Below are 22,223 nucleotides of genomic sequence, written 5' to 3'. Positions count from 1 at the left end.
ATAAAACGATTAAATAGAAATATCTATGAATAAAACATTTAAAAACTAATAAATTGTTATTCATCTGTTGAAGAAAAGCAACAAGCAAAATAGAAACGATTTACAGGCCAGAGTTTCTATTTGTAACATGTTTGCAGCGTTGAGCGATGTAGCCAATCACAGACATGTGTGTTGATTTCTGGAACGCAATGGCCAATCAGAAGCATTTAAGATAGAAACCCCTCACCGCTCAAAACGCTTTTTTGTTCAGTGCATGATGGCAAATCCTCTGATTATAACAAACAAAGTGTAGATATTATGAAAGAATAATTGTGCAGTCAGCTTCATTGATAATAACAGATATGAGATCGCGATGAACTGATGTCAGCTTTTTAGGAATTATTAAGGGAGCGCGCATTCAGTCATGGCAAACCATGCACGCAGCCTGCTTGCTTTTATGTTAAATTAAGAGTGGTTTGTGAATGTTAATGCTTACATTATACCATGGTTTACAGAAGACTCCCACTAAAATGTTATTCAGTGTAATAGAAAATGTAATAATGATAAATATAGTTTTAATAAATCATTTATAGTAAAAACAACAACAACACACATTCTAAATATAAAAAGAAGAGCAGAGTCCACATCACAACTATAACGGTAACGGCACAGAAAAACACACAGAGCGATTTTTCCCAGCTAATGAACGATAAATACATTGCAGCCAATCAGAATCCATTCCGCTTCAAAGAGCGCCAGCATTTAAAGTGGCAGATGAACAAAAGACTGCAGTGTGCTGAGAATGAACAGCTTATCGGTCATTGGGTTTGGACGCTAATATAGTTAACATTATAGTTATTGTTTTTGGTGTGAATGTGCTTTAAGAATACTGGGTCTGCATTTACTTTTTACAGTGCCTTTCAACTCTCTCTGTTCGTGGGCATCGAAAATGAACCAATAACACAAATTGAAGTCAAAATCAAGTCAAAATGTATTTCTACAGCACATTTAAAAGCAACAGATTTGCACTACAAGTGCTGTACAATAAAACATTGAGCATATAAAAAGAAACAATGCAGCGTCCAAAATATAAACACATTAAACAAAATACATTAAAAAACACAAACAATACAAAAAATATTAAGTTGAACATATTTGTCAGTGTTAAGCATTCCTAATTTTTTTGTGATATAAATAAGATGATACAGTTGTTATTTTGCATTACTCTGAATGACACAACTTCTACTTCAGCTTATATTGACGGCCATCAACTGGCCACTTATATTAAACAACGAGCTTGACCAGCAAAGATAATCACAATTATTCACAACATAATACTTTTCAAAAAATCGAACAATATAAGTGTTTTGTGGCATTTCACTGAATGACATGTGTTTTTGTAACTCAGGCTACCACACCATGAAAAATGATCAAATATGTAAGAAGAATAAAGCCACTTTTCTGCGGCACCACATGATCTTCAGGCGCCATTTGATGATGTCACAGACTGTCAAATTAATATGTGTTTATATGATTTCAGAAAAGCTTCTTGATCCTGTGACACTGAATGACCCCGACAACACTTTCTGGACAAAACTCCCCCTTTTTTGAAATACTTACAAATAATAATAAGACATGATCCTTTTAATATAACACAGCCAAACACTTATGTGAACATGCCAAGAAAAAGATAAACGAGTTTGGTATTTTATGTTTAGTTAAAGATGTAATGGCAAAATCAAAGTCCAGACCATTACGCTGAATCACAATTTTACACTTTGGAACATTATTACCCCCATATTTTAACATTTTATTTTCACAAAAGTTATTTGAAATATTAAAGGTGACATATCATGAAAATCTGACTTTTCCCGTGTTTAAGTGCTATAATAATAATAATAATATATAATCGAGTCCCCGGTGCATCTACCAACCCAGAAACGTGAAAAGTGAAACCCAGTAACTTGTTTTGTTGAGCATTTCTCTGCAACCATGTCAAAAAATAAGCCGATCAGATTTCACTCTCCTTCTGATGTAGGAAGAGGATCTTATTATAACATTACCGGCCCTTAATCTGCATGTTTCCACCCACGGCGACTATGGCAAGCCGTTTAGCTTAAATTGTACACGGCGTTACTCGTCGTAATTGCATTTTTACTAGTAGCAATTAGAGAGCTCCACAAATTAATTTTTACTAGTCATAAGTCTGTAATTCTTATTACAATGTAATTCTTGCCATACGGCGACGCCGTTTGGTTTCACAAGCGACAACAGTGTAACAGTTCTAACGCAATGGCAAAAGTTGGAGAAAAGCCTGTAAACTGTCCTGTCGTACAGACGAGCACTGAACACTAGAGTCCCAGCCTCAGAGGAGACAAGAGAACAGTGGATTCATTTTATTTCCAACAGAAATCCCCCAGAAACAGAAGAATCGATGTAACTCCACAACATCTAAATGTCTCCACTAACCATTCAGAAACGTCTAAAAGTTGCACCTCTTCCTGAGTCTCTCTGTAAGGCTGCACTCGCGACTGTTATTTCTAAGATTCTGGATGAGATTATTCACGTGTTTTGTTATAGTGTCTGAAGCTCGTGTAAAGGATCGGCCCTCTTCTGAACGGAGCGGAGCAGAAGCTCATTTGCATTTAAAGGGACACACACAAAATAACGGCGCGTTTTTGTTCACACCCAAAAAGGATAATAAATGATCTGAGGGGATTTTGAGCTGAAATTTCACAGACAGATTCTGGGGACACCATATATTTATATTACATCTTGTGAAACGGGGAATAATATGTCACCTTTAAGGTAGACACTAAGGTAGACACATAACAGGGTTTTGTATATAAAATTACTTTTGTCAATTTAATTTGATGCGGACACAAAATGGTGACGTCTCGTCTTTGACCCGTATACAGATTGGTCATAAATAAGGCGCTATATAAATAAAAATGACTTGTCTTGACTTTTGAAACGAAGCACATGTGTCAGTGAAGACTTGATGACTTCTTTCCAGTCTTGCAGTCGCTCATGTTCTTGCTCTGACGTGGACAGGCTCTGAGTTTCTGTCAGGCTGGTGTTGGACTTCAGGCTTCGGGTCAAGTCTCGAGCTCAGAGCTCTCAGCAAGTGTGTTATTTCCTGTCCAAGACAAAGATTACATGAACAAGTCAACTCATGAATGTTTTTTTTAGAGCTAGAACAGAACTGAACTCTGTTTGGGGTTTACTGATTCTGTAATTTCCCTGTTTACTACAGGGATGCCGCTTTAAAAGCATCTGTATAGTATCAAGCGCTATATAAATGAAGGTGATTTGACTATAACAAGAACATTACAATGAACACAAATTTGAAAATCTCACTACAAATAATCCAGAATTTAAGACAAAAGGTAATAATCCTGCTCTGCCTGTTACACTTCCTCACACCTGCAACTGATCGAGTGAATCTCCTCAACTTCTCCATCTACTGTTGATCACGATCAAACCATTGATGTTGTAACATCTGCTCTAAGCTGGGGCGTTTAGCTGGATCCCGGGCTAGACACTGTCTAATCAGATCCCTGCAGTCTGTACACATTTTAATAAGGAGAGAGCTGGTTAGTCATGACCATGTGACCTGGCATTTTTGAAAACAGCAATGGCTCTCGTGCCAAACATGTTGAGCTATATATAAAAATTCTGACACCCTTCAACCTTTAACTTTCTGTACAAATCATCATTATTCACTCACCTTTGGATAAGTTGGGGTTCTGAAATGTAACTTTGGCTTGTGTGACTTCCGTTCTATTACAAAAAGGAAGACATGCGTTCGACATCTCGTACAGCAACACTCCTAGAGACCAGACGTTTGCTGGGACGGCGTGGAATCGAGCTCCTGTCCAGACTTCAGGTGGGCAGTAAGGCGCTGCTCCTGTAAGAAAGACATTTGCACATTGTTGAGCTTTTTTTTTTTAAAGCATCATCAAATAATCAGTAAGTCACTACCTTCAGGTTTCCATACTCCCAAAATGCTCACCTCTGTATATGTTGCTCTCGTAGCCTTCACTACTAAACAGCTGACCGCAGCCAAAGTCTATCAGCTTCAGATCTAACGTGTCTATCTTCAACAGGAAATTCTGCGCATGAATGTCATTATGGAAAACCCCACGCCGGATGCAGTGTTGCACTGCCAGCACAGCCTGTATCATGATGACCCGTGAGAGCCACTCAAACAAAGGTTGACCGTTGATGCAGTCCAGCAAGCTCTTGCAGGGTCCAGGATACTCCATAACCAGAGTGAAGTCTCTAGGATGTTCAAACCACTCGTACAGTTGTATGACGAAGGGGCTTATGGGTTCTCGCCTCATCATCATCATCAGCAGCGCCACTTCTGTAACGAGAGGTTCGGGATTCCCAGGCTAGAGAGAAGTAGCAGACAGAAGGTTAGCTGGGTAAAAATCTGAAGAAAACATCATTTTGAAATGTACTATTTGTTGATCTTTTTTATTTGGTGCCTCTAGGCTTATATTGATCACATTTACACCTAATGCTTCCTACGGGTGTATTAACTACAGTAATCTGCACTCAAACAACTCAACACATATTCAGGTTTTGGCCAACTTACAATATTAAGATAGCGATCGTTGTCAATCTTGCGTATCTGCTTGATGGCAACCTGCACAAAAAAACCCAGTTTCAATAACAGTGACAGTATTCAAGCACCTGACCTTGTACTAAGTATTAAACCATCTGTAAATTGTTTTCAATGTGTTTTGATGCATGCAAGAGCAAAATGTGTGTACAATTCAGTAAGATTTACCTTCTTGCCATCAAATTTGCATGTTCCCAGGAACACCCTGCCAAATGCTCCGGATCCAATAATCTTTTCCACGTTGTAGAAAGACTCAAAGAACTCTGAAAAACAAACAGAAAAATATGAGACAATTATTAGCTTGCTAGATCCATTGTTTTATTAAAAAAATATCAGTGCTGGTCGAGCAACAGTAAATGTGACCGGACATGTTAAAAACTTGACTCAGTTATGCATGAAATAGCAAAATCTCTCTCTGTAGACTTTACACTGCCCAGCCTTATTTCAGTGTCACCTGTTGAGCTCTTGTTCACTGGAGAAGCCTCCACGGCACCCTGAGCAGTTCGGCCAGTTGAAGTCTCTGTTGGCTCGACAGGAACTTGACCCGGCAGCGGAGGACACGGAAACACTTCCAGGCTGTCGGACCCGGACAAACCCTGTTGGTTTGAGCTCTCCGATCCATCGCCACTCCACCTCCACTCGACGCTGTACGAGCCTCGGCTGCTCAGACTCCACGACTCTCCACACCGCCTCTCCACGTGGGCCTCAGAGAGGGACCGAGCTGAGGATGACGTGATGCCCGGAGAAGAGTCTGTGGAAGCCGTTCTCCAGGATCTGGAGCGGCCTGAGGATGCAACATTTCAGACATCAAAAACTGCTTTTGTTTTATTTATTTGTTTATCATATTAATTATCAATGTCAGTGGTCACATCAAATTGTTACTTTGGTTTCACTTTATTTTGGTCCCTTTAAGACATTATATAAGTAACATTGCATAATTTTAATATTCTGTAAAAACAAGCCTGATTTTGAGTGGAAAATAAGATAATACTGTTTAAAATAATGTTGGAGAAATAATGATTTACCATTATTTGTCTTGACGCCGGAGTGATCTGGAGCAGGGGATGATGGTTCAGGATCAGGATCTGCTGGAGGAACGAAAGGCTCCACAACATTCACAGCACTACAGGAACAGCCGCTGAAAACACCCTTCGTAGCCTTCCAGAGCCTGCGGAGACGACCAGCTCTCTTCCTCTTCCTACACTCTGGAGCTTTTCCTGAAATGAAGAAAAAACAACTATTAGACACATCTCTGACGTCAAATTAAGCAATGATATAATGACATAACTTACATTTTACTATTAAAATCTTATCGGTAATGCTACAAATGTAAAGTAATGGGAATTGTTCACGCTATCCACCTGACTTCTGCTTAATGCCTGCATAAATGTCCCAACATCTTATTTCACAATATTAATAGTCATTTTATTTCAGTATTATCACGATTACGAGGGTGGAGCCTGGTGACTCCGTGTCAACGATAAAGTTATTTTTCTTATTTTATCTGAACTTTTATTAAAAAGAAAACATACATTTCCAGGCTTTATTTGGCCAACTCTGGCACATGTGGCTCAGTTCTTGTAATGGTAAAGATCATATGGGCCATATCTTAAAATATATTTATATTATATTAAACATTGACTTTTATTAAATGCATAGCAATGTCTTATTTATGACATAACCAACTTTGTAATACTCGGCACGACAGCCATTTTGACAATTTTGCATGTTTTTGACAATTCAAGAGAAATAAGTGGTGAAATTGAATTATTTTCTATATCGTAGGCTGTCTGAGAAGCGGCTTTCTGTGTGTGTGTTTCTGGTGTGTGTCAGACAGCGCAAGTGCCATCGAGTTCATGCCTTATTGAGAACCTTTTGCTAACATTCCCATTAAATTAAGAAATCATCATTTCTAAATGTTCCCTGAACGTTCAAAACATCCAGTTTTTTCAACGTTTCAAAAATGTTTTATCTTAGTTAAAGGAACATTCTATTTTATAATTTTGCATTATGGGAACGTTACTTTTGAATGTTCTGAAAATGTTAGATGAACGTCCAATTTAAAATATTTCAACAAAAAAAAATTGGTTTCACTTTAATTTTGGTCCCTTTAAGACATTCTAAAAGTCTATAAGTAACATTGCACCTACATGTCTACTAACTCTCATTAGAGTATCAGTAGAGTATCAGTAGAGTAGAGTATTAGTAGAGTATCAGTAGAGTATAGTAGAGTATCAGTAGAGTATTAGTAGAGTATCAGTAGAGTATTAGTAGAGTATCAGTAGAGTATTAGTAGAGTATCAGTAGAGTATCAGTAGAGTATCAGTAGAGTATTAGTAGAGTATCAGTAGAGTATTAGTAGAGTATCAGTAGAGTATTAGTAGAGTATCAGTAGAGTATCAGTAGAGTATTAGTAGAGTATCAGTAGAGTATCATTAGAGTATCAGTAGAGTATCAGTAGAGTATCAGTAGAGTACCAGTAGAGTATTAGTAGAGTATCAGTAGAGTATTAGTAGAGTATCAGTAGAGTATCAGTAGAGTATTAGTAGAGTATTAGTAGAGTATCAGTAGAGTAGAGTATTAGTAGAGTATCAGTAGAGTATAGTAGAGTATTAGTAGAGTATTAGTAGAGTATCAGTAGAGTATTAGTAGAGTATTAGTAGAGTATCAGTAGAGTATTAGTAGAGTATCAGTAGAGTATCAGTAGAATATTAGTAGAGTATCAGTAGAGTATCAGTAGAGTATCAGTAGAGTATCAGTAGAGTATTAGTAGAGTATCAGTAGAGTATCAGTAGAATATTAGTAGAGTATCAGTAGAGTATTAGTAGAGTATCAGTAGAGTATTAGTAGAGTATCAGTAGAGTATCAGTAGAGTATTAGTAGAGTATCAGTAGAGTATTAGTAGAGTATCAGTAGAGTATTAGTAGAGTATCAGTAGAGTATAGTAGAGTATCAGTAGAGTATCAGTAGAGTATTAGTAGAGTATTAGTAGAGTATCAGTACCTGGAGCAGGGGATGATGGTTCAGGATCAGGATCTGCTGGAGGAACGAAAGGCTCCACAACATTCACAGCACTAGAGGAACAGCCGCTGAAAACACCCTTCGTAGCCTTCCAGAGCCTGAGGAGACAACCAGCTCTCTTCCTCTTCCTACACTCTGGAGCTTTTCCTGAAATGAAGAAAAAACAACTATTAGAAACATCTCTGACGTCAAATTAAGCAATGATATAATGACATAACTTACATTTTACTATTAAAATCTTAATAGTGTGACAGACTCTCTGCTTAATATCGGCAAACTCTTTATTGTGATGCTCCTCCAACAGACATTCAGTTGTCTAGAAGTAACATTGCACCTACATGTCTACTAACTCTCATTAGAGTAATAGTAGAGTATTAGTAGACTGGTAGGGTTAGAATAAGTTGACATGTAGTTGTAAAGTTACTTATAGCCAGTAGAGTGTCTGTTGAGGAGCATCACAATAAAGAGGTAACAGATATTAAGCAGACAGTGTACTGATACTGATACTCTACTGATACTCTAATGATACTCTACTGATACTCTACTGATACTCTAATGATACTCTACTGATACTCTAATGATACTCTACTGATACTCTAATGATACTCTAATGATACTCTACTGATACTCTAATGAGAGTTAGTTGACATGTAGTTGCACAGTTACTTAAAGTCAACAGAACGTTCAAAAGGGACCATCAAAATAAAGTGTTACCGTTACTTTAGTTGGTTCAACTTTCTGTTTTCGATGACAAATCACCCATTGAAAATAGAAATAGAAACTAAGCCATTACTTCTGTATTAAAAGCCCTTTCTGACCTCTGCGAGAGTGTTTCGATGAAGTGGACGGACGTCCATCATCTGGCCTCTGCTTCACCCTCGTCCCGTGAGCCTGACGTCCATCATCTGGCCTCTGCTTCACCCTCGTCCCGTGAGCCTGACCTGTGGACACAGAAAACTCAGAAGATAGAGATGTTAAATATCCAGGAAGATCCTGGCTCGGGTCTGGCAGCGGATCCTGATCATCAGAACCGGGTCTCCAAAACTCCTGACCAGCCGTCTGAGAGAAAGCAGCTCTCCTGGATCTGGAGCGGCCTGAGGATGGAATATTTCACACATCCCATAGTTAGTAATGCTTTAATAATAATAATAAACTTAACATTAACTTTATTGTTAATTTAACTGTTGTATAAAATAAATAGCACATTTGCAATTGTGCACAGGAAAACGACACTCTTGCTCGTGATATTCTAATATAACAACATAATATGATATAAATATAATAAGACAAAAACTAATTTGGGGACATATCTATAACTGCACTGACACATCACGCAGTGAAAGCATGAGAGACAAATGCGATGTCAGCTCCACTGGCAGTGCCTCGTACAGTTAAAACAATGATTACAATATCAACATAGTTCATAGACAAAAATAATCACAAAGAATGAACTATTGAACTGACATTTACTTGTTTTCTTATCCTCCTCTCGCGCGCAGGAGACGTGAATTGTCGTAAATGACGCGAATTGTCACGTGAAAAAGCAAATCCACAAAGATAGAATAATAAACAATAATACGTAAGTTACGTTAATTAGATAGTTTTCATTTGGAAAGCATTTAGATACGTCTAAGTCAAAGTGTCATCTAACATTTTAGACCTTTCATAGTAAAAATAAGACTTTTCATAAGTAAAAATAAGACTTTAAGACTTTTTTATGGCCTTACATTTTAAAAATCGAATTTAAGACCTTTTAAGGATCCGCGGGGACCCTCAGTCATTGTACAAAATCATACCATAAACCATAAATGAAAAACTGAAGCACTCACCTCCTCTTTCACCCATCATGTGAGCCATCGACGTCCTCCTCCAAACTGCAATCAAATCAATACAAAAATACAACACAAAATACAATACAATAAAATACAAATCTCCTCAGAAACACTCCCCTAAAAATAAAACAATAAAAAATAAACTGCTTCTAAAAGAAGAAACAAATGAAAAGTATTCTCAGAAATTATATGACGCAAAAATTCAAAAATATTATCTCAAAAATATAACTATATAAAGGATATATCCTCCGATGTCCTTCTAGAATAAAAGTCTCCTCTCAGAAATCCAGAAAACAGCTTCAAATCGCAAGATTTGCTCAGAAAAGTCTCTCAGAAAAGTCTGTAAGCTCGCCTCGTCTCTCAACCAACAGACAGACCGCGATCGTTCAAATGTAAATATATATGCAGAATTCGTAACGCGTCGCTATAGCAACTAAAATTCGAATCACTCATATGCACGCACAGACAGCGATTGGTTCAGTGTAAATGCAGAATTGATAACACGCGTTGCTGAGGCAACTAAGATTAAAACACTATGCACAGTACAGACATCGAATCTATAATTAGTATTATTATTAATAAGTATTATTATTAAAATCCGTGGAAAATGCGTGCAAAAAGGCACAATAAATCGGACATCATCTTGTGAATTAAATTTGCCTTCTCCATATATAACCATCAAGGCCAATCAGCTTTCAGTATCACTACTGCGTCATCAACCGGTTAGTATTAGTGGTGAAGAAATCCAAATTATTGTTGAATTCTCTATTAACATTGTTCACAGTTGCTACCCAGTTAACTATAAACTTGATACATTTAATAATAGTTTTACCCCATGTGCTCCTTTGGCAAAGTATTTTGGGTTGACTTTTCAAACTTTGTTAAAAGGTAGGCCAATCTATCTTCAAATTCTGTATAGCCAAAATACTCTCTGATATTAGACCCTTCTCATTTAAAATTTGTAATGATTCATACTTTTTTATATTCACAAATTTTCAGAGAAAAATCCTTCTTTTTATGTTTAAGAAAGAGTTTGAGGATATCTAAAGCTCTACTGTATGTAAGACTGTCATGGTGTAAAACATTAAAAGCTGATTTAATATTCTTTGTGGTTTTGTCTTGTAACCCTCATTATTGTCTATTATTATTTGTGGCTGTTTTGTCTAGTTTTTGTATTTTGTTATTGTTGCATAATAATAAATATATATTAATAAATCCAAATAAAAAATAAAAATAAAGGATCCCAAAACAAGACCAAACGAAAAAGCCCATTTACAATTTTTTTCAACGTTTATTAAAAATATACATGCAACATTTCAAGAGATACAAATGTGTCACATATAATGCTCTAAAGAATTCCAGCATCATAAAACTTTGAAAACATTTTTAACATCATGTATTGTATATGATGAACATTGAGGATAACATTCATATCAAAGATATTAAAGAAAAAAAACTTTTATTTTTATTTAGCAAGGAAGCATTACATCGATCAAAATATATTTCAAATAAATTCTGATCTTTCTATTCATCAAAGAATCCTAACAAAAATGTATCACGGTTTCATAAAAAAAATAAATTAAATTAAAAATAAATTAAGCATGCAAAAATTATTTTCAACATTGATAAACATAAGAACCATAATTGAGCACCAATAATGATTGATAATAGAGCACAAAATCAGCGTGTTGTATGATTTCTGAAGGATCATGTGACACTGAAGACTGAGTAATGCTGAAAATTCAGCTTTGATCACAGGAATAAATTACATTTTAAATAATATTAAAACAGAAAACATGATATTTTAAGTGTAATAATATTACACAATATTACTGTTTTTTTTATTATTATTTTTTACTGTATTTTTTAAATACAGCCTTGGTGAGCATAAGATACTTTTTTCAAAAACATTTAAAAACCTTAATGTTTCCAAACTTTTGACCAGTACTGTATATAATATGTATTTTGACTATTGCACTGATTTCAATGGATTAATAAAATTCTAATAAACTGCATGTCAAGCATTTTGTCTGTCCTTTCCTCCATGTTGTCCCTGATCTCCACTATGGTTTGCAGTGTGAAAGTAATGGAAAATAATGGCTGCAGACGCAGACTCTATCTAAATACAACTGAATATGGTTAGCTACATTGTGCACTAATCATACTTGGGTGTATCTGCACTTTTTCACAAAGACCAACACTAAGAAGTTTAATGTTTATTTATAGAAAGGAGCAGGGAAAGTCTTGCAAGATCCAGGGAGCTGAGACTCAGGGTGAGCGTGCAGCATCATGGGAGTCTTCAGGATCCGCTGAATCCCATTTGTGCTTCTTGTGTTGAAATAGAGATAAAGAAGACAAAAACATGAGAAATGATATATTATGTGTACATTTTTAATTTATGTACAGTATAGCCTTTTTTAATAAGTATGTTTATTTTGATTTATTGTGGCACATCTGTGTACATTTTTAATTTATGTACAGTATGTGCACGCGTGTTATAAATGTAATGTGTATATTTTAATATTTGCATATCATAATTGTTTATGTTCTATTTATTATTATACACGTGTATGTTTACATACTAGGCTCACTAATATTTATTACATTAATAATTGAATACTTTAAACTGGTTTAAAACATAATGATTGTGTCTATACTCCAATAAAAAAATGAAAACAATGTGTATTTTATTTATTAAAATAAGGTCATAAATAAAAATAAATATTTAACTCAACCGTTGGGTTATTTTAACCCAACTAGTATTTAACCCAATGCATTGGGTTAAAATAACCCACAGTTGGGAAGGTGCTATACTAACCCATAGTTGGGTTATTTGTTGGGTTATTTTAACCCAACATTTTTAAGTGAGTATATAACACAGTTATTCAGCTGTTTTTATGAATAATTTTCTCAGAGATGTTAAATTACCGAAGGCTACTAGGCAACTGAGTTTATTAAAATCATTCACAATGTACACGTCCCTGGTCATGTTATTCCTGTTTGTTTATAAATTTAAATTAAGGCAGAACAAAAGATGTGTTCAAAATATCATGATAGAACCCTTGCTCACACAATGACTTCTTTTTAAAGTCATTCTTTTTTTATGGTATGTGATTGCATGAATGAACAAGAGCAGCATTTACAGAACTTCTTAGCCTAGTAGTTGTTCATATTGTAATATGTAGTTTGGTTGATCTATTCTTTTTTCATTTGTTCTTCTCTTTCTCTGCAGGGTCTTTAATCCTTGTCCTTTCCTAACACTTATTAGCAGCACCTCATTACATTAAAAAGGCACTTTTAAGAGCCACGTTTGTCTTGAATCTTGTTACTCTTGTTGAATCTCTCTCTCTCTCTCTCTCTCTCTCTCTCTCTCTCTCTCTCTCTCTCTCTCTCTCTCTCTCTCTCTCTCTCTCTCTCTCTCTCTCTCTCTCTCTCTCTCTTCTCTCTCTCTCTCTCTCTCTCTCTCCTCTGAGTGGTGTTTTTGTTTGTCTGTCTGTCTTGTCTTTTGTTTGTCCCTGTGTGTTTATATTTTGTGCCATGTCTGATCCTGAGATGGACCGTCTCCTGAATGAGATGAGTGACCTTGTCGATCAGGCTGAACATCAGGCTCACCTCCAACAGCTCATTAGCATGCTCCAGGAAGCAGAACCATCCACCAGTCAGCCTTCCACCAGTAATCCACCCACCAGTCAGCCTTCCACCAGTAGATTAAGAGGGACAGTGATGGAAACATTATCATCCCGGGAACAAGCAGGTCTGATATTTTTTACATTCCTGTTAATTAAAATGTACTTTATCTCCAGGTCTAGTTTTACATCTTGGAATGGTATACAACATGATCACAAGTCATGGGTCTGAATTAGAACATATCGGAGGTTATTATTACATACCTGTGCCTAGTATCAGGTAAAGTGTGTGTCATTGAGTGTAAAAAGCAACAGCTTTTGTGCTACAGCAGGTCCCAGTCACAGCCGGAGTTGGAAGACTGGCGTCTCTCATGTCAGAGCTCCAGAAACCAGTGGGGAAGTGACCAGTGACTTCCCTTCCGATACTGCACCCCATCCGTAAATTGGTCTTATGGTTATTTCAAAGTGAATAAGAACAGTGACTCAGCATTTTTTGGGCATATGTGAACACCCCAAGCGAACTCAGACCCATTTGAAGTGAACCAAACTTTTTTTTTTGCCTTTGTCATTTAAGGTTGCAGCAAATGCAGTCGACAGACAATTTATCCATATGATAAAATATTGGAGAGACGGATGAATGGGGTAAGATGTAGAACCATATTTTCATCAGGCTGTCTGATAATCTCTTGACTCATGTCTGGCTCATCTTTCAATCCACATGTGACAAAACAGTAACACTGAGCAGTAGTTCAGTATCAACCCTCTCACAAGTGCTACCCCTTACGAAAAATAAGTATACTTCAAGTTAACTTTATGAAATATACTTAAGTAATGTTCAAGTATATTTTTAAGTATACTTTATGTAGTAAGTATACTAATTATCAATGTGTACTTGTACTAGACTTGTAAGTGTACTATTTCAATACTGCTTGGGACTAAATTGGCCCACTTTTAGTAAATGAAAGTATACGTATAAGTGTAAGAGTAGTAAACTTTAAGTACACAACTAAGTTTCTCATTTGTAATGCATCTGTACTACAAGTGAACTTATAAGTATATTAGTAGTTTACTATTTTAAAACAAGTAGTACATTTTTTAGTTTATGAAAGTACACTGAAGTGTACTCTCAGTAAACTACTAGTTTAGTAGTTTAAGGAAATATACTTGTAAGTTTTCTTTATGTGAACATAACATTATAATTATAGTTGACTATTTATGTATTATTTTTGTACTTGCAGTATACTACTGCGTTCAAATGAAGATATTATTTTTTATACTTGAAAAATACCTTTTAACTGTACTTTAATTTAAAAAACATTTTATTAGCTTCTTACATGCATGAATGTCGGTAAGTTTCAAAAAGAAAGGCAACATTTTAAACAAAAAAGCTGAGAAAATCTCATTTGTTGTCAAAGACTACGCCTTGATCAGATTCAGAACGATGATCAAAACACAGATGGAGTAGATCGAGTCCAACAACCCCAAAGCTTCACAGTCGTTTTCTCTTCATGTGTTACGCTTCATTTCATTTGGTAACATTAAGCAGTTTTGATTTACACACTGTTTAATGTTTGATGATCACGTTATTTTACATTTGAGTGAGCAATCTTCTATCACTTGGTTCAGTTCTTCTTCTCCTGTGTTTTGATCCGGAGATTCTGTAGGCTACTAGAAGATGTGTCATAGCGCCCCCTACCGTATAACAGTGAAAACATGGATAGCTGGTCAATTCAGTCAATGGTGGGAAAGAGTAAAGTAGAATTAAAGTAAATTCCTATGTACACTACCAGTGGACTAGCCTACACTAAAATTCAGATACGCAGAATTAGAAACGTATGTTTTATATCAATATTCAAATCAATATTTTCAAACAATGAAAGGAAGTTTCATAAGACTATATATGAAAAACTGTGTAAAAAAAGTATATTTAATCGGCTACTCGATCAAAATAATTAACACAACTACAAGCCAAGTATACTTTGAATACTTAATTATACTTTAAGTATATCTCGATCAAAAGATTGAGTACAAGCACAGGACAAAATTGGACTTTTCTCTCAGTATAAGTCAAGTAGACTTAAAGAGCTGGTAAAATGCCATTTTCACAAGATGTAAAATAAATCTCTGATGTCCCCAGAGTGTGTGTGTGTGAAGTTTTAGCACAAAATACCCCACAGATATTTTTATATAGCATGTTAAAGTTGTCATTTATTTTGAGGGTTTGCAAAAACGCACCGTTTTGTGCCTGTGTAGAGGGGTTTCAAGAGCTCGTGTGTGTTAGCTGCGATTACCTCACGCAGACACACTAAAATGACAGAAACTGTTCTGCCTTTAATGTTAAAACGGTGTCAGACAAAGATGGAGAGACTCAAGAAGAAGTGACAACATGTAGAATCAACAGGACGTCTCCGAATGGTTAGTTGATGTATTTATGTTGCTGATGTGGAGTTAACTATCTTCAATTAGCATATTCTGTCTCGATAATCTATAAATCGCTCGTATAGGAACTGTTGTGAGATGCACACAGAGTGACTTTCTATTGCATGTGAAAAGATGGATGCTAAAGTTTGAGCTGATTCACAAATGTGCTCGACTACAACTACTCTTCCTCTTCTCAACATGGACTGTGTTCCCGGGGGGCGGGGCTTATGTAGAGTTTAGGGTTGCTGATGTCACTAATCCCGGAGGAATGTCGTGTAGTCCCTACCAGCTGTTTGTTGTAGTCCTTTTCTTTAAAAGCAAATATCTTCCTTTGCTTTGAACATTGAGCGTTGTAACTTTGCTGATGTTGTTTATGATGTTGTTTACCTCCAGAGGCTCACAACGAGTTTGCCAGCCCTGCACTCTTACACTAGCTCCTGGTACTTGGCGCGCTTTCTCTCATTGGCCTCGTCCATGCGCTCCTCCCATGGCACAGTGAGTTCCAACAAGATCAATTGCTTGGAAGAATCTGAGACAATAATAAAGTATATTTTTGAGAATTATATAAAATGTAGACTGAAAGTATACTTTATTATTTTTAGTTTAAAAGAAGTATACTAATAGAACACTTGAATACACTTACTTTTCGTAAGGGACATACTGTAAATCCTAAACAAAAACAACAATGCAAATGGAATGCCACAACAGATTCTTATTTTTTATTGAGCTTACAAAAAATACATAAGTACTCTTGTTAACTAAATGATGTTTCAAGTAAGAACACCAGTGTAGAGAGCTAAGTACAAACATCATTATTTGAATGGTAAAATCATTACAGTACCTTCACTAAACTGATTAAGTGTGTGCTTGTGTCTGTCTGTCTGTCTCTGCAGGGAAAGGCAGCAGAGGTCAAAGTGCGCTGGCTGCCATGCTCTTCCTGGTAAGTGATGGCTTATTCGGTATATGTATCCATTCATTCATTTGGTTCATTCATTAATTCATATTATTTCCACATTTTCTTTGCCATACATATTTATATTGTCAATTGACCGTTCGCAAAACCCCGCCCTCGACCGGTTCTCGTCCAATCCTAGCTCAGCAACTGTAACTAAGGAGAAGGACCTCCGTCAAACATTCCGATTTCAGCAAGATAGTGAAACGATGCGCCTATGGCAGTGAGGTCTGCACGGGCTTAAAACTTGCTGTATTTTATGATTGCTTGCAACAATAATTTAAAAAAAATAGGCTACATGTACAAACACCGTTTCACTACGGCACTGCGGCCCCTCATCAGTCAGCAAACAAGAGAGAAAAAAGAGAAAAAGCACGGACTTACTAATTACGAAACTTTGATGTGGTTGAACAGGTACACAGACACAAATTCCTCTGGAACTCAAACATTAAACTTCAAAACAAAGTTCGCGCAGTTGCACAACTATTTACACAAATATATCCTTCTCAGTCGGCTACGAGTTATGAATGAAGAGAACAGCACAGAGAGTTGATGGTTTCAGCGCGTCCTCTGATTGCAGTGTTGTGACTGAAATAGCGCGCGCGGCGGCGGGAGCACATGCGCAAAACAGTTTTGTAAAATGATAGGCTATATGATCAAATAAAAATGATTGATATATAATTTTACAAAACTGTTTTGTGCATGTGCTCCCGTGCGCTATTCTGTCTATACTTTCTGTCGTGCTCTGGAGGATATGTCTGCTGCATTACTCCAAAACCAATCACTTAATGTATGGAGCTCAACCCAGCCATGTGTCTGGTTCTCAATTGTTTGACGGGCGTAGTAACAATAACTAAGGGGCGTGGCTTTTGCGAACGGTCAATTAATCCATAGCTACACACAGTCTTAGTGTTTTAAAACTTGGTCCCTTTCAGCCTTCAAAGTGAACTTTGAGCAGTGACTGAGAATGGTTTTGGGCATAAGGAACACTATAAGCATACTCAGGTCCCTTTTAAAGTGAGCTGAACTAATGTCACGGGGTGACAAAAACCTGAACGGGACCAAGATCCTGGTGAATGCACTGCAAATTTGTTGCCATGGCAGCGAGGCCAATTGCCTGAGTGACAGCATGGGGCAATTACAGGGAACGCTGTGAGAGGGACACATATTGAGATGGGGCTTTAAAAACAGAGAGAAAACAGACTGTGAGTGTGGTTCTCCTCCCGTGTGATACTGTGCATACAGTGCCGACTTCACCCAGCCCTTTATCCTCTACACTGACGCCAGCCACTTGGGCTTGGGGGCTGTCTTAGCTCAGAAACAACAGGAGGAAGAAATAGTTATTGCCTATGCGAGCCGGAGCCTACACCCCGCGGAGAGGAACGATGCCAACTATAGCTCCTTCAAGCTTGAGTTACTGGCCATGAAGTGGGCGCTCAGTGAGAAATTCAAAGACTACCTATGGGGAGCAAAGGTGACCGTGGTGACGGATAACAATCCACTGGTACACCTGCAAACCGCCAAGCTGGGGGCGGTGGAACAGAGGTGGGTGGCACAATTGGCCAACTTTGAGTACCAGCTTCAGTACCGGCCAGAAAGGGAACATACCAACGCTGACGTGCTGTCTAGGTGGCCCGAAGGAGGACCGGAGGGTCCGGGACCCATGCTTGAGGTGGACCGCGACGAGGGAATGATGGTGGGCATTGTGGAGGCACCGGGACCACCATCGGAGGAACCGCCCGCAAGTTGGGGATGGGACCCACAGCGCTGGAGGATGTTGCAGGGCGAGGATGAGGACCTGTCACTGTTCCGGGTCTGGCTGGAACAGGACAAGTGGCCGGAGGGTGCGGGACGCCGGGCTCAAACCCGAATCGTGAGGGGCCTGCTGGGCCAGAAGGAGAGGCTCCACCTGAAGGCTACAGCGTAATATCAAAATGAGTCACGTGATGAGGTAACATGTGAGGCACGCTGCGTCTCGCGCTCTTGCAAATGTTTGCCCAATAACCTCACCGATTGTAACCTAATTCGCTCCTAAAATCTAAAAGTGGTGGATATACATCTTGCTGATCTGCTGCAACTATGCCGAAGGCTAAAGCAGTGCAAACCGACTCAAACGCCGAAGCGGTCACCATGGCGTCACTCACCCACCTGCTTGAGTCTCACCGAGCCGCCATTTCCGAGGACTTCAAACGAACTCTCTCAGCTCTCGAGACCAAATTGAACGGTGTCATAACTACAGTGACAGAACATGCTGAGAAACTCGAAATTCTTGAAAGTGAAGGTGACGCGCGAGAGACATGCCTGAAAGCTGCCAATGAAGCTATTGTCAAGCTCCAGACGGACCATGCTAAACTAGCAATTAAAGTTGTCGACCTCGAATCACGAAGCCGGCGTAACAACATCAGGGTAATCGGTGTACCTGAATCCGTGGAGGGGATACAACCGACAGTTTTCTTCGCCAAGATGCTCGAGGAGGTCTTTAGAGCGGTCATCGATTCGCCTGTGGAGTGTGAACGGGCTCACAGAGCCCTGGCCCTTAAACCACCACCCAACCAGCGGCCAAGACCGGTCATCATCCGTCTCCTCAGGTTCCAGGTAAAGGACAAGATCATCCGTCATGCCCGGACCATGAGGGGTAGGCTGAAATTCCGGGACCATTCCATCCTTGTATTTGAGGATTATCCTCCAGAGGTTGTGCAGCAGCGGAACGAGTTTAAGGTGGTCATGTCGGAGTTGTACGAGCGAGGGTTCAAGCCGGCCCTGCTGTACCCGGCCAGGCTTTACATCAAGATGGAGTCGGGAGGTAAGAAACACTTTCCAACTGTTGCTGAGGCCAAAGCCTTTATTGTCTCCTTGCCCTCACGGAACGCATAAGATCATGGTCGCCTATATTCATGCTACGAGGATGCTGCAGGCTACGACTTGTTACTGTTGTTTGAAGTAGAGTTCCTATTTTTGCATCCTCCATTGACAACGGTGATTTGCACCCACTTTTGCTGATTACGGGAGACAGTGTCTCTATCTTGACTCTATCATGACTTAATGTCTCCAATAGACTACTCCCTTTTACGGGAGGCTTGGACAATGTTTTTCAGGACGGAAAGGTGAGACATTTTACGGGGTCTTTTTTTTTTTGCAAGTTGGCGCTGATGACTGCGGCGTGGTACAAATTACTACACAATGGTACTACAATATTTCCGTATGTGTGTGTTATGTGTATGTATGTGTGTTTTGTTGCTACGTTTGCGTTTGTGGCTACTGCCGTGTAAATGTTTCAATGTAATTCCAGAAAATTCCATGATCAAGTTGTACTATTTAAATGGGTTTTGATGATCTTAATATCGTTGGAGAATCTCAGCACTGCATTGACATGGGTGACAATATAACTTGTAATGCTTTTGACCTTGATAATCTAAAACCATTAAATTATATATATAATTATTCACTGTTGCACTTAAACATCAGAAGCCTAAACAAACATCACTCTGATTTAACCTCCCTATTATCTAATTTAAGCTGTCATTTTGATGTTATTGGATGTAGTGAAACCTGGCTCAATGACTTTTCAAATGCCGATTTATTTAACATCGATGGGTATAATCTACACATTAAGAACAGACCAAATAGAACAGGTGGAGGGGTCTGCCTTTATGTTAAGAGCAGTCTACGAGTTAATATCTGTGATTATTACTTAGAGGATGACCACTGTGAGTCTTTATTTATTGAGATTAAAAATTCTGACAAAACATTTATTGTAGGTGTTATTTATCGTCCACCAGATTCTGCTTTCGACACATTTTGCAGTAAATTGGAAGACCTATTACATAAACTAAATAAGCAAAAAAAAGATTGCATAATTCTTGGTGACTATAACATTGATATCTTTAAGGAAGACAGGGCAAAACATGACTTCATGAACACATTGCATTCCTCCTCTTTTTTTCCCACCATCAATAGATTTACTAGAGTTACACTGACATCCAAAACAATTATTGATAATATCGTGACTAATATTCAAAATACTAAGATGGAGACAGGAGTCGTGCAGTCTGACATCACAGATCATTTCCCCATTGTAATATTTTTTGGCTCTGGTAAATTATCCTCTCCTTCACTTTCAAAAACTAAATTTAAAATCACCAACGAGAGAAACTTACAACAGTTAACTGTTAATTTACAGGCCAAGCCATGGGACTCTGTCTATGACAGTGTGACTCCTGATGCTGCATATGACAGTCTGATAAAGATCATTCAAGATTCCATCCATGACACAATTCCTGAGAAGACTGTCAGATGCAGCACTACCCTCCAGAGCCCTTGGATTACAAAGGGGATTTTGAAGTCGATTAAATATAAAGGTAGGCTCTATAAATCCTACATAAAAAATCCTTCTATTTTAAAAAAAGAGAAATATATTTCCTATAAAAATAAATTAACACAGATCATAAGAAAAAGAAAACGATTTCACTATACGGAACTGTTAAAAGCTTCGCAGGGGGACTGCAGGAGGTCATGGAATGTCTTAAATGAAGTTCTTAATAGGAGACATAAATCGACTGTTCTACCTGACATCAGTGATGCCAAAGCTGATCTAGCACAGACTTTTAATAATCATTTTGCTTCAATAGGCGCAAATCTGTTTAAAAAGATAAGCCAACCCCAGGGTGTCACCTTCAAGCATTTTCTCTCTGGTAGCTACACTCACTCATTTTTTATGATGCCAACAGACGGTGCTGAACTCCTCAAGATCATCTTAGACTTGAGGAGCTCATGCTCCGCTGGTGTGGATGGAATATGTAGTAGGATCATGAAGGCCATAGCGAACGTCATTGTAGAGCCATTGGCTCACTGTATTAATCTTTCTTTATTAACTGGTATTGTACCTAAAATGACAAAAATTGCTAAAATAATCCCAATCTTTAAATTGGGCGACAAAAATGATATGAGCAATTACCGGCCCATATCAATTCTACCCACTTTCTCTAAAGTATTGGAGAAAGTGGTATATAATAGACTCAGTGGGTATCTTGACAAATTGGATATTCTTGTTCCTTCACAATATGGTTTCAGGAAAAAGAGCACAACCTGTATGGCAATACTCGACTTATTAGAACAAATTAATGACTGTATTGAAGAGGGAAAATGCGGTGTTGGTATCTTCTTGGACCTATCAAAAGCATTTGACACCATCGACTTTAATATCTTATTGCACAAATTACATCACTATGGTATCAGAGGTCTCGCACTTGAATGGTTCAGAAGTTATCTAAATGAGAGGGAACAGTATGTCCATGTCAATGATCAAAACTCTATTTGTAAGCCTATCATTTATGGGGTACCCCAGGGTTCAATCTTGGGGCCACTTTTATTCATTCTATACATAAATGATTTTATAAATTCCTCTAAAATATTTCATAAAATAATCTTTGCTGACGACACAAATCTATTTACATCACACAGGAATCCACATATGCTACAAGATATAGTAAACTCAGAGTTAACCAAAGTTGACACCTGGTTTAAATGCAACAAACTGTCATTAAATATCAGCAAAACAAATTTCATTTTATTTAATTCGAACAAAAAATCGTCTTTTTTTAAAAACCCTGCTCACTGCCTGATTAAAATTAATGGGCAGGTGATAAAAAGAGTGTACTCAACGAAATTTCTGGGGGTCCTCATTGATGATTCTCTTAGCTTTAAATGTCATATTGACCATCTTGTAAGTAAATTATCAAGGTATGTTGGCTTGTTTTATAAGA

The 22,223-nt window shown here is 37.8% G+C and overlaps 1 protein-coding gene across 2 annotated transcripts; it reads right to left on the bottom strand.

Annotated features, from left to right (window-relative positions):
- Positions 1–2,896: 2,896 nt before the first annotated feature.
- LOC307009160 (uncharacterized protein) lies at positions 2,897–9,825 on the bottom strand. 2 transcript variants are annotated; one of them, XM_079632684.1, is made up of 11 exons: positions 9,460–9,808; positions 8,449–8,724; positions 7,613–7,777; positions 5,635–5,826; positions 5,064–5,393; positions 4,778–4,872; positions 4,583–4,633; positions 3,995–4,376; positions 3,710–3,889; positions 3,406–3,546; positions 2,897–3,118 (listed from the first exon to the last, which is right to left on the bottom strand). In XM_079632684.1, the coding sequence occupies exons 1-10, from the start codon at positions 9,485–9,487 to the stop codon at positions 3,443–3,445; spliced, it is 1,803 nt and encodes a 600-aa protein (XP_079488810.1). In that variant the 5' UTR covers positions 9,488–9,808; the 3' UTR covers positions 2,897–3,118; positions 3,406–3,442. The 2 variants fall into 2 exon arrangements, with proteins under 2 accessions (XP_079488810.1, XP_079488811.1); XM_079632685.1 differs by lacking the exon at positions 3,406–3,546 and having other exon boundaries at positions 9,460–9,825.
- Between the last annotated feature and the right edge of the window lie 12,398 nt (positions 9,826–22,223).

The sequence above is a fragment of the Phoxinus phoxinus genome (assembly GCF_949152265.1).
Source record: "Phoxinus phoxinus genome assembly, chromosome: 13".
Classification (NCBI taxonomy): domain Eukaryota; kingdom Metazoa; phylum Chordata; class Actinopteri; order Cypriniformes; family Leuciscidae; genus Phoxinus; species Phoxinus phoxinus.
Note: the sequence above shows the minus strand (reverse complement) of the source record. Positions and strands in the feature narration are given on the sequence as shown.

Bases quoted from the DNA above. Each gene is read 5' to 3' on its own strand.
- LOC307009160 (XM_079632684.1), bottom strand. From the start codon at position 9,487: ATGGCTCACATGATGGGTGAAAGAGGAG. The intron at 5,827-7,612 runs GTACTGATACTC...TCTTCATTTCAG, and splicing joins ACCATCATCCCCTGCTCCAG to GAAAAGCTCCAGAGTGTAGG. The intron at 4,377-4,582 runs GTAAGTTGGCCA...ACTTCTCTCTAG, and splicing joins ACGATCGCTATCTTAATATT to CCTGGGAATCCCGAACCTCT.